This window comes from Patella vulgata, chromosome 1, assembly GCF_932274485.2.
Source record: "Patella vulgata chromosome 1, xgPatVulg1.2, whole genome shotgun sequence".
Lineage (NCBI taxonomy): Eukaryota > Metazoa > Mollusca > Gastropoda > Patellidae > Patella > Patella vulgata.
The window spans coordinates 37,581,756-37,595,305 of record NC_065879.2 but is presented as its reverse complement, the minus strand read 5'-3'; the positions used below and the strand labels follow the sequence as shown (position 1 = coordinate 37,595,305).

Genomic DNA, 13,550 nt, shown 5'->3' with positions numbered 1-13,550 from the left:
TGTACAATAATTAGGAATGACAAGAAGCCAATCAAATTTAATATGACAGTTACTTCATGGATTGTTACGCCCCATTACCTACAAAACAATATGTACGTACGTATGCATGCATGCATGCATGTATTGTATTGTATTGTATTGTATTGTATTGTATTGTATTGTATTGTATTGTATTGTATGTATGTATGTATGTATGTATTTATTTGTGAATGGATTAATCAAGTTGATAATATCATAAAGTAGTAATACCGGCCGGCGGCTTAATATCTTAGAGTAGTAATACCGACTGGCAGCTTACTAATTAATCATTATAATGTCCAATAATCTACCACTGCTAGCTGCGGGTTAATTTCCCCTTCCACCGCGAGTTATACCTCGGACAATATTTCCGAAGAAACTTTCCAAAAAGGCCAATCATGACTGGGAAAAGGGAAAATCGCAACCCAGATTCAATTCTAAAATAAAAAGACGCAGCCGTGTCAATAGAGATCTAACAACCTCGCCAGGACCGTAGGGAGACAGGCTAGTCGCTTTACGAATCTTATGCATTGTTTAAAGTTGTCAGCAATCGATTATTGTGGTCAGCAAAACGTCCGACAACCAAGGTTTTAAACATTCGCCTTTATGTCTGCAGTTAATGAAATATAAACTTAAATCCCATTAAAAGATTCTTAATAATATTAACAACTTAAATTATATGTTACAGAATCAGTGAAAATATAAATTTCATTACAAACGAACGAAAAGTTTAGCCTCTCTCTTTAACACCAGATCAGCCCTGAGAAGGCTTATCAGGTGATCGATCAGACACAATCCATCTTGAAATTACACCCGTCTGTACAAAAATGTCTGGAACTTCAGTATGGTCTTTTACTCGTGACTGATGCCTTGTTTAATGGGAATCGGCATCATTAAAGTTCTGTAATTATGTCTCTGCAACACCCCTTGTAATGTAAAAGGATTTTAAACAACTTAAGAACATTCATTCTAGACAAGATAGAATCTTAACTATGCTTAATGGTCGGTTTTATAAGAATAAGTTACTGTTCCGTGTCTGAATTCCAATCTGGAGTGTTTTAAACCATTATACCCATTTTTTTAAAAAGAAAAATCTAACCACTTCTATTTTATTTACTCTTTCTTGATCGCTTGCAACTTGTCTTAAAATTTGTACATTTACCGTACTATATGTCAGCCATTTGCTTTTGTAAGTTGTTTAGATTGGTGCACGGGAAGTGGAAAGTGCGGTTTAGATCAATTTCATTTAAGTGTTTTATGAAAGCCATTGTATCTTTCTAAATTCGACAAAACCAAATGTACCTCTAAGAAATAATATTACAAAAATCACATGTTTCGCCGCGCTAAATGCGTTACCGTAAATTGGTTTCTTGGAAAACTGTGTTTAATTAACCCCAAATTTATACCTTTAAATATTGGATTCTACTTCAAGGTTAACAAGTTCAATAATTCTTATTTACAGGTGATCCCAATTGCATTTGCACTTGCATGTCGCAATCTAAATTAGTTTCATACACGACGATAGCAGACTTCTGCCTACAATAAGATAGGATCAAATTCTGCCTAGAAGAATGTTTTGATGTGGAATAATAAAGATATAGATAGTATAATTATTTAATAAGCTTAAGGTATCTACCTTAATTTATCTATAGCACGTGCGTCACGCTGCGTGTAGGTAATAAATTTAAGTAATTATATTTTTACCGGCGGCTTATCTATAAATTATTGGGATGTTTTGACATAAGAATTCCACATTTTCTGAACAAAACATCTTTATAATCTCTAGTTTATCCATATTAATCCCAGTTTTATGAAAAATATTGATTTTGTTGCTTGCTATCTTGCCCTGTATTGGTCCGTGGGATAATTGCTATAATAAATTTTGAATTACAAGATAAAGAAATCTGTTATTTTTCTAGCATGTTGATCTCAATATTTTAGCCAAAATTGACATCACTGGCGCCAAAACAGAATTGATTTATTCCTGTAAATGACACGCTTTCACCCCCTTTACAAAAAGTATTGAATTCAAATTTCATCGATCTATGCTGCTCGCTATGTAATAAGATCTAAGATTTCCGCCATTTTGATTTGGGCGAACAAACTTGATCGGCCCGTTTTAAATCCAATTGAATCCAAGCCGTCAGATTATATAGCGTTTATATTTTGATTTTGTTTTCTGAATTAAATGTTAAATATGATTACATATTACCGTGGATTAAGCCTAAGAAATTTGATATTTTAACGAAATGGTGAATCGTTACTTTAACCATAACAGACAGAAACCGATCAACTTAGCTGGAGTATAGTCTATACGATCTTGCCGTCAGGTAAAATCATCCCCGAAACAGGTATACGCACGAGACCATTTTAACCAGTAGAATTTTAAAAAGTGTCGGCATTTTACGCATTTTCGTCAACTTGTCAACCCCGTGTTTCTTGTGAGCCATAGTCTTTTGCTTAACACGAGGTATTTAAAAATATATTGAGAAATTTTAAGAAGTGATGACAATGATGAAAGCTACTTGGATCAACTTTAGAAGAATTCTAGGTGCCTCGTTCAAAATACTGGTTAGTGACATCATCAAAACTACCAGATCTTTCGATATGGCGTTGTTAAGATGGTTTTAGTAAATAGATCAAACCTGGCCATTTTGTGTGTCGAAATTATCTTAGTCGTGATTCTAGCATCTCCAATTTGAAATTATTAGTTCTGGTTTCGCTGGAGACAGTATGGACGTGTGACATTTGAAGGAGGCGCCTGGAGAGTTTTTTTAAAGTTAATTCTGTCGTTATAGAATATAGCCATGGGTGTACTCATTTAAGAAGAATAAAATCGAAAACTACGATTAAAGCTGACAAGTAAGTAGTATAAAACAATTACTTCTCGGGTGGCGACCAAGTTCCTAACGTTTAAAGTGTTGTTGTACTGCTAAACTATATGTAGATTATAATCTAACAGGTTTAAAAAATAGCATAACAAAATAACTGTTAACTGTATGGTATTTGTCTCGAGCACTTACCATTCAAAATAAATACTATGAAAAGGCACAATGAAATACCAAATGAGATATATCATATATATAATGATGGAAAGGTGTTTCCAGGATAGTTTCACTTGTTATAATAAAAATCATTAGACGTGAAATTAGTATGAAAAAAAGGAACCACTATGAACTTTACTAAATGCATACTTTTCTCAATGTTAATATCAACAATTTGGACCTAAAATTGTACAATACATTTATACAGTTCTTGGCAAACACATTAAATTCCACGCATTAGTATCTAACAATAGTATTACTCCTCTCGTAAGTAAGTGTTGATCATGTAGACATTTTGGTTTACTTGCAGGGCCTTGTGTGTGAAATTAAAAAAATTCTCTTAGAAACAATGGCGTATTTACATGTAGGTTGTGAAAGACGACTGCTCCGTTTTCCTCTTAAAGGAAATAAATCGCTAATATTTGGGACCTAGAAATTAACACAATGGGCCGCAACGCATATAATAATGTAATATTAAAGATACATTATGGGAGATTCGATAACGAGTTGGCAGTTTTCACTATAATAGTTAAAAACTAGATAATGTAAAGGCAATTTGCTGAAAATTTCCTTCAAATTGATCCACTATGAACCGAGAACAAAGCGATTGAATTTTTCCGCCTAGCCTTGATCATCATTACTAAAGTCAGTACGATAAACAGCATCGATTATGCATTTAATCGTTAAATCGTGAAGGAAAGCTATGCAGTAAATCGGCTCACAATCCACTAAAGATCGCAGGCTAGCGATGCCATCTAGAGTTGATTATGATCTGGATAGGTTAATTAATGTCTAATTAATAATTTAGATAACATTTCAGGCCTAAAGAAATAGACAGATTTAGCTCTTGCATAATGTATGTTTAATGTATATAAACTGATTTACATTCAATCGTTTCCGTTTTTACTCTAATATCCAATCAGTTATGTTCGGCGAAATACGTCAGAAGTCTCAATCGAATGGCAATCTCTGGCGTCTGGTTATTCCAGTACACACCGATAGTATTTATTGTGCATGCTCTCCAGATAAGAATATGGCGTCACCGTTTGACGCATTATGGTACACGATTCCAATGGTAAAATGTTTATTTTGTCTTAAATATTGGATATCAGAAGCCCATCTTTTACCGGTGAGATCACAGCATCAATGTTGATTTAAATTGACAAATAACTTGTGTTTTCAATGTCGAAGACTTTAGATGATTTTGAGTTAGAGACTTACCTACTTTAACACCAAGCCCCTCTTAAATATCAATTTAAGGAGTTTCAACATGTTGTTCCCCCGACCGACCCTAACCAGGTGTAACGATCCTGCATACGCCAAAACTATGTAAATATGGTGTAGAGTTATATAAGAATTAAATAAATAAATTCCGGAATTACTGACATTCCGATTCGATTAAATCTATTCTTTTAATTAATAGCAGACGAGAAAAATAACTTTTCAGTCATAAACTTAATTTAATATGAACTTTAAAGAAAATAGCAGAAACATTTAATGAAAAGATAACAGAATAACCAATCCAATCAGATCAAATTTCTGGTGCATGTTCAAAATATGAACATATGCAAAGTTGACACTGTGCATAAATGTTTTATGGTGAGCCAAATAATTTGCCAGTTAGAAGAGATTGTAGTTCGATAAAGAGTACCTCGTCACACAGTCGAAATGTATGGCGTCCAGGGACTATAAAAACGCCGGTGTTTTTTTAGCCAATCGAACTAAAAACGAAACCATTGTCAGAGATTATAGTTAATACACCTGAATCCGTTCTGCCAGAAAGCTGACCTGTTCAGACGGCCAAGATAAGCCAGCTTAGAAAAAGGACTAAATTTGAAAACAGGTAGCGAGCTGTTTTATTTGTAAACTGGTTTATTTGCACCACCTTTAAGTTCATAGGCAACCTAGTTGAACGATCATCGGTCTTTTGAAAATGGTTAACTTGATCGTACCCTTTACCATGCATGTCTGAAGTAATGTTTATATGAAACTCAAACACACCATGAATGAAAGGCACAAAAACACGTACAAATAGTATCACCAAACCACCAGATGAAATTCCCATTTAAACTTTGTAACCGCTCCACAAAAACGCTAAATCTCTTGCAGAACTTCCAGAAGGATTATTGGTAAAAAATAGAATTAATGATAGCATAGAAAGGAATAATGATGGTCTCTGCTTCTGCTTAAGAACTGATCACGTTCTTTAGTCGACGCGGGAAATTATTGTCGTCTGTTTGTGTACAATATGGTATAATTTTGGTTACGGTAATTGTACAGTCAATAATTACAGATAATTATGACAGAGTGTATCGTATATTGCCAGGATTACTTTGAACAGACTAGCACATATCTAACTGGTTCCACCCTATCGAAGTTGTTTGTATTGTAATTTTGAGGAAATTAACCACCCGACAAATGTTGTGGATTTACTATAGTAAATTCTTTAATCAATAAATAATTGAATAATAAAATATGGTTAGATACAAGTTTCCATGTGTCATATTCAATTTATAAATAATTTGAATGTCCTCTATTAAAGAAGAGAATATTGACGAACTGCATAGTGCATTCTAAATAACAGATAACATTATTTTAAAGGGGCATTATGGAAGATTAGGTGAGAAGTTGACAGTTCTCCTATAATAGTTAAAATATAAATAATGTAAAGGGGATATACTGAAAATTTCAGTCAAATTACTTCACTCTAATCCGGGAATTCTCATTTTAATAACAATTTAGCCTGATCGTCATTGTTACAGCTGTTACGATAATAAACAAAGTCTCGATTATCCATTTTACGGTTAATCATTAACGGCTGTTGAACCGCAAATCGGATTCAAATCTGTGGAAAAGCGGACCCATCAGATAGAATCGAGAGTTGATTATGGTCTTGTCATGTTAACAAATATCTAATTAATAGTTTATGTAAAGGCCTGCAATAGGCAGATTTAGCTCTTGCATAATGTATGTTTAAGAGCCACGTGAAATGAAATTAAATGGGGTTTAACGTCCTACTGTTCTGCTCCGAACTGGGCTAATGAAGACGGTAAGAGCCACGTATAAGGTATAACATTTATTCAATACAGTAGTAAAGAAAGTGCAAGAAAACCGCATCATGCAACACAACAAACGAATCCCAATTCGAAAAGAGAAACACGCGGAACACCATTGAGATTAAACATAGACACTGTAAGAGATTAGAGTATAGGGCCTACCAAATCAAGTGAATGAATCCGGTGCTGGTTTAAAATTAAAATCTCTGTCCATATTGTTTATTTGAAACAGTGTCGTTTTCTGAATAAAACCGTCAACGGTTGTTACCTGTTTTGGTTTCGATGTGGCATAAGTGGCCGAGCCGTCAAACGCTTGTGCTGTATATCACCAAGTGTGTTATCGATGCGAGTGTCGAGAGTTCTATATTGCGTTTTTAATTGCCAGCTAACTATTTTGCTGGCCTCGAATAAGGATTCAGACAATTGACCCAAAACAGTTCGGATTGCCAACTATTTTGCCATTTGGTCATAGGCGTACTGTATACAACCATTAATGCCTGACAATGCTTCTGCCAAAATCAATATGAATCTTTACTATAAGTATTCGTTATTATTTTAGTTATGGTGCCTTGAATCCTATCAATTTTCTAGAGGGGATTACTAATGGACCATTTTGGACGATGTATGCCAAACCTAAAACCAAAGATGATTATCAAAAGTACTTAAAGAGACTGGCGACATTTCCAAAACAGGTAAACCCCTTAAATACAGATAAGAGATTCTTCTCTTGTCTCAAGAAGTCTCATTCCATATCTTAAAGCGGCATTACCGCTTACAACTTATGGTTTCAACAAGAAAATTAATGTAATAAATTTTGTATAATATCGAATTCAAAATAACCTCAGAATTATACATTTATCGAAATTCCAAGCATTAGGGCAAAGCTGTGGCGCGTGTCATGCAAGAGGCAGATTGTGGTTATACTTTTCTCGGTAGCCTGTATCAGTTCTTGCGAACACACAGACGCGATTCTTTTTAAACTGTATAATGTATTGTTGACAAGAGTGAACCATGCGGCAATATTGCAGCAGTGATTTTGTGGTTAGGACATTGGATTCACATTGTAGGGTATGGTGCATGTTGAACGAAGGTAGACATATTTCGTGCAAGAGTAGGCAGAAAAGAGTATCGCTTTTGTACAACTCGAAGAAATAAAAATTACAGGCAAAATAGCCCATGTCAAGTGTCGACGAAACTTTAAACTTCATTGGATTCCATCGATGCTTCAAAGGGAATGAAAAATGAAGGGTTTTTTTTGGCACCTATTATTTATAAACACTGCCGAAAGCATCACTTTAAGCTCAAGAGACATATCCCTTGACCTTTTCAACAACTTTAGTATGTTTATAGATCTAGTTACTGTCCGATCCTACTGATTCTCACAATAATATTAGACAAAGAAAATGGCAAACATACTCAGGGGTTCTGATTATTCCCTCATTTTCTCAAGAGTTACATTTTCCTCTCAATATGAAGTAAGGACCCATGGCGTCTTTTGTGAGAAACTTATAGACAGAGGTTTGATGATGATGAGATTATAGTTCTTCAACAATGTGATGCTATTATAAGTTAAAACCAGTTATAGATTATATGACTTGTTATACCCGCAAATCAATAATTAGTTCTGGATTAGGGTGGCCTACCTAACGCCGTGGGCCCCCCGGTTCACCTTCGCGCAAACGAATTATTGAAATAAAACGCATACAATTTTAATGTTAGTTTCATGTTGAGTGTCGCCTTGAATATCATCACAGATTCTTTACTGCAATGTGGGCAAGTGGGCAAATCTGTCTATATATAAACCAAGACATTCTGAAACAATCCAACCTAAATTTGTTTAGCTGAGACTTCTCTTTTCCCCTTCAGATTGAGGAAGAAATGGATTTAATGAAAAAAGCCATAAGACTGAAAAGAACCAGCCATAAAGTATCTGTTGTAAGATTAAAGTCTTTTTTTAAAAGAGATTACTCAGTTGTGGTTTTAATCACAGGGACTGGTTGAGTGGTCAAACCTGAAATGGATAATGGTTATTTTGTTGCAAAATGGTTTCTTTGAAATTGTTATTTAGAGAATAATAAATCTTATTTATATGTCAATGTTTCTGAGAAAAAAATAATCTAAATTGATATCAAGTGCATCTTATTGTAATTGGTGCCTTTACAGAGTCACTTATAAATGTAGGGCATTTCTGTATTACTTCGATAATATTGTATGTTATACATAAATAATGTGATAAATAATTAATGACGGAATGATTTGTATTTCTGAATTTTGGAAACGGTTTTAATATACAAGACAATGAATCATCAAATATAAAGAAGCTGCAAAGATTACAAAGAATACATATGCTGATTATTTTTTCCAGGACCGTGTACCTAAAATGTTAGAGAACTGGCCAGTTTATCAAATGTTTCTTTATCCATTTCAAGAAGCTTTAGAAGATAGTAAATTGTCACCAGAACTCCGGTGGGTTGCTAACTTTATTTATATTAATCAACATCTAAATATTAAAGACACAACAAGTACATCTTAAGCCACCCTGAAACTCGTACGATTTTCCTTCCCGGAATGGCGCGTGCCACTTGCGTGCCACTTGCGTGAACCATGCGTAAATACTGTGCGAACTCGACGCGAACCCCGCCGACGGGGTGGGAATCCACTACCAGCAGCAGACATGAACAAAGTAATTGCGTTTCAATGCTTACCAATGCGTAACTTATGCGTGTACATTGCGTGAACAGGGTGCAAACGGGTCACGCGTTGCCACGACACATTGCGGGCCATTGCGGTGACAAAAATCGTATAAGGGTGGAATTAGTATAAAAATAACTGCGTAAAGAATTGGCTGCACAATTATCAAAACTATATTTGTATAAGAGAAATGATAATGTCGAGGTGACATCGATAGACCCCAATATAAAATTAAAATGGTTATAAATTAAGTTAGATTTGATGGATTTGAATAACCTCTAAAACAACATATTTCTTTAATAAAAGAACACGCTATAGATGTAACTTTTTTTCTTGCAGGTCGTGGCTTTAACGGGTTCAAACTACTTTGGCTTGTTAGCGTGACAATGCCCATTGTTTTTTGGAAATGCGCAGGCCCGAACTAAAAGGGGGGGGGGGGGGGGCGAAGCGTCCCATGTAAAAATATTGTCCACCATAGATATACATTGTCCGTCAATTTTACAGCCCCCCCTCCCCCGTTGCTCTGAAGTTACGTCCTGGCAATGCGCATGGATGTTTTACGCTAGAAAGGTGAAAAAGCAAGAATAATAGTGCGACAGGTTAGGCAAATGAATAACTTGCTTTGGAAGTTATCGATTGCACCCATTAACACGTTATGGAAACATGTCTTTAAATTTAAACCCACAATTTAATGTATTATATTTCTTTACAGAAGTAAATTAGGACGAAAAGCTGAGGAACTTCTGGTTCCAATCAACAAAAGTTTAAAAAAGTTCCAAAAATTTATGGAAAAGGTGGGTCACTTCTTCGTGGTAATTTCTTGTGATTAATTACAGAGTAAGCTATATAAGATATTTATTTTATAAACACCTGCCTTTCTAGTAATAAATGCCATATGCACAACTTTTAAAACAAAGTTTGTTTCTGATAAGACTGTGCCTTCTTATTTTCAGGGTATTGAGACTTATATTTAATTACTCCGATCCTAGTGCACGATACATATAGTAGCCCCTTAGGAGTCATTTCTCTAAAACATTTACTATCGTTCTACTATTGCATTTTCCTACTACGAGTAGATATTATATTTTGTTATTATACATATGCTTTGATTTTTAAAAATATTCCTGTTTTATTTAACATGTAATCATATATATTTTGAGTCGCGTTGTAAAGCTGGAGATGGTCTTCTTGGATCGCGAAGGTCGCCGTCAGGTCTTGGTGAATCGGAAGCGGATCTTGTTGAAAAGGCATCAACTCAACCTCTTCCTGACGAGTGATCGTGACGGTCCAGGTCGTCCAGGACTAACTCGCTCCATCCCATATCCAACAAGACTTTGATAAGACCTACTCGAATTAATCACGGCCGCAAAACGACGAACTTGCTTCAGTCTAGATACTGTACAGATCCTGTCCAGATCCATCACACCCTCTGCTGAATAGTATAAAATTATGGTAGTGTATAGGAGTCAATAGCGCGATAGATACCGCAATATTAAGTTGGAAATATGACAACATATTGTGATTGTTCTGATGATTTTATCTCTGAAAAGACAATCTTGCCGTGTCAGTTGAGTCAAAGCGCTGTGTTATATGTTCCCATTTCGTTTTAAATGTGCACGTTTGCGTTAAGATATGGTTATTCTAAAGCTTTGCCGACATATTCCATTTCGCGGTAGTATATGTCGACATGTTCGCGAAATATCGCCATGCACTATGTCGACGTATGCATTTAAAACGAAGTGACTCATACAACATAATCAGTTATTCCATCGTGTCTGAATATTCAAGAGTGAACATCCCCTTCTCTTGTTGCGTCACATCGGGGTCGCGTTCGGTCGTGTTAAGGTCTTCTTGCATTGCGTTGGTCGTGTTGAGTGGGTGTTGGGGGCCGTGTTTGATGGTATCGACATCACATAGTTACCGAGTCTGTGGGTCCCGGAGTCTGGTTGAAGTAATATCACCAAATCTGTGCCGTGATTATACGCGACCTGCTAGAAATTATGAATCGCAAAACTTTTTAGATCTGAACCACATCGAGCTTTGGTCTGACGGGAGCTTCACACTTTGAGGCATCCAATTGAGATTTAATACATTGTTTTACACAGCCAAGTTACAGCCCAATTCAATAAAAAAAATTACAGTTATACGTATTTAGATTATATATTTAAAGAAATATATTCATAGTATTATCCCGATACAAAACATGTAGTGCTTCACAAATCCGCTCAAACTTCTTCTTTTACAACGTAAAGATTTGTTGTTTTTATATACGCCACATGAAAATGGGGTCGTATATTCCCGTCGCCCCGTCTGTCCGCGCGTCCGTCCATCGTTCACAATTTCTTATGACCACACTACAGACTACATTTATCATCTGATTGTTTTGAATTTTACATCAGTGAGATGCAGAAGCCAGTTATGGCCCTTGTGCATTATTTAAATTAGTGAACGCTTTAACGACAAAAGTTATCATCCGATCTGAATGAAATTTATATGCATTGTTTAAATTTGTAAAACGAAGAATCCTATTGAATTTCAGCAATTTCTGTTTATTACGTCTAGAATTATGACCCTTGTTTCACTTTGTTGAACCTTGTGAAAGCTCTAACATCAAAGGTTATCTGTCGATTAGTAAAAAGAAGAATCCTATTGAATTTCAGCAATTTCCGTTTATTACATCTAGAGTTATGGCCCTTTTATCACTTAGTTGAATCTTGTGAATGATCTAACGCCAAAAATCATCATCCGATCTTTGTGAAATGTACATGAATTATTGAAATAAGTGAAACGAAGATGCCTATGCAATTCCAGAAAAGTACAATAATTACTTTTAGAGTTATGGCCTTGTTTTCCCTTTTGTTCAACCTTCTTAATGCTGGATTGATGAAAATTATCATCCGTTTCCGTTTATTACATCTGAATTAATGGCCCTTGTTTCACTTTGTTGAACCTTGTGAACGCTCTAACGACAAAAGTTATCATCCGCTCTGTATGAAATTTATATGCATTATTTGAATTAGTAAATCAAATCTGATCTTTATGAAATTGTCTTGTAAATGCCCCCAGTTACCTACAAAAGAATAAATATCTATATCCATCATTTGAATTAGTCAATCGAAGTTATCATCCAATCTATATGACATTTATATGCATTATTTAAATTATTAAATCTGATCTGTATAAAATTTTCTTGTAGATGCCCCCAATTACCTACAAAAGAATAAATATCTATATCCATCATTTGAATTAGTGAAACGAAGTTATCATCCAATCTATATGAAATTTATTTGCATTATATAAATTAATAAATTAAGTCTGATCGCTATGAAATTGTCTTGTAAATGCCACCAATTACCCAGAAAATAATAAATATGCGACAACCTTTGTCAACCCGTAGGGCGTATGTTTCGTTGCCTGGCAAACTATTGACCTAAAGAGTCATAATGCGGACACTTTATGGACTACAGGGACGACGTAGATGCTGTGGGCGTATACTTCGCTGCATGGCAACCTATTTGTACAATATGTTCTAGATTCTAACAAACATTTTGTGAAGCTATAAGATATATGTGTTTGCATATTTTAAACATGTGACCAGCTGTCAGGAATTTGGATATAGAATAGGATACTACAAAAACGTGACCGATGAAATAGAGACAGGGTTTGTTCTTTATTATTTGTTACATCATGAAAGGAAATGGGGTTCAAGCTTTAGGCAGTGTTTTTGATGATACGAAGGTCTTCCGGTCTTGTAATATTGAAAGCTTATTGCAGCTTCCGACCGTCTGTTGTTCTCAACACATGATTTGTGTAATATTGTTGACGTTATTCTCTAGAAACACGCGTCAAACAAGAAGTACATGTATTCAGTGTTTTGGGGTTTTTTTTTGTATTACCAGCAGATAACAAATGTATTGGTTACACCCATAGTATGTAATATTGGCTGTTTCTAGCCGATTTATATTACCAATGTTCTATAAGGAGTGTAATATTCATAATTGTTCAGATACTCTAGCCCATTCTGCACACAAGAGATCCAGCTACTTCATTTCTCTAGAATAGATCTCTGTCCTAAATGACCCCCATATCCAAAATTTGGTATGTTGTGTTGTAATGCGTGTCTACTTCGTTTAACATCTGTCATAGACACAAAGACTAAATAAACTTTTTCAATTTTATTAAATGGAAGCAGAATAAATACATAACACAATTCTTGAAGTATACTTAGTGTTTTCGACTAAAATCGTCGATTTAGGACTTAAAATGTCGGTCAACTAGCTTAGTGTCTGCTCTCAGGCGGAGCTATTATAACTGTAGACAGACAGCCTAAGTTTAGTATGACTCTAGCCAGTAGCTTCAACGTTTTTATCAATCAACATTCGACTTTACCAGTGGTCGAATCAAGGGAAAGGGTGGATGTCGTCTTTACACATTTTACGCCCGTTTTATACGCCCACGTTCCAATGTGGTAGTATAATTGTCACCTCTATCCGTTTGTTCGTCCGTCGTCCACTATTGCTTGTAGACGCTCTAGAGACTTCAGTTATTATCCGAAAATCTTTAAATTTATACAGAATGTTAATGTTCATGAGACGAAGACGCCGATAATTTCGGGGTCATTGCCCATGATCACTTTTTAAATCGCCACCCAGTTAGTGTCTTGTAAATGCATACCTTACCTGCAAAACAATAAATATGCTACAACCTCAATGGACTGCCTAAACGACTTACCTTGCTGTGG

At 35.3% G+C, this 13,550-nt stretch overlaps 1 protein-coding gene across 1 annotated transcript in view; it reads left to right on the top strand.

The window, feature by feature from the left end:
* Nucleotides 1–13,550, top strand: part of LOC126816216 (uncharacterized) — an 86,261-nt gene that overhangs the window by 57,300 nt on the left and 15,411 nt on the right. Inside the window, exons 4-7 of the mRNA XM_050542515.1 lie at nucleotides 6,678–6,810; nucleotides 7,985–8,053; nucleotides 8,484–8,584; nucleotides 9,522–9,603. Coding sequence (XP_050398472.1) covers nucleotides 6,678–6,810; nucleotides 7,985–8,053; nucleotides 8,484–8,584; nucleotides 9,522–9,603 — 385 coding nt within the window. The remainder of the gene's footprint in view (nucleotides 1–6,677; nucleotides 6,811–7,984; nucleotides 8,054–8,483; nucleotides 8,585–9,521; nucleotides 9,604–13,550) is intronic.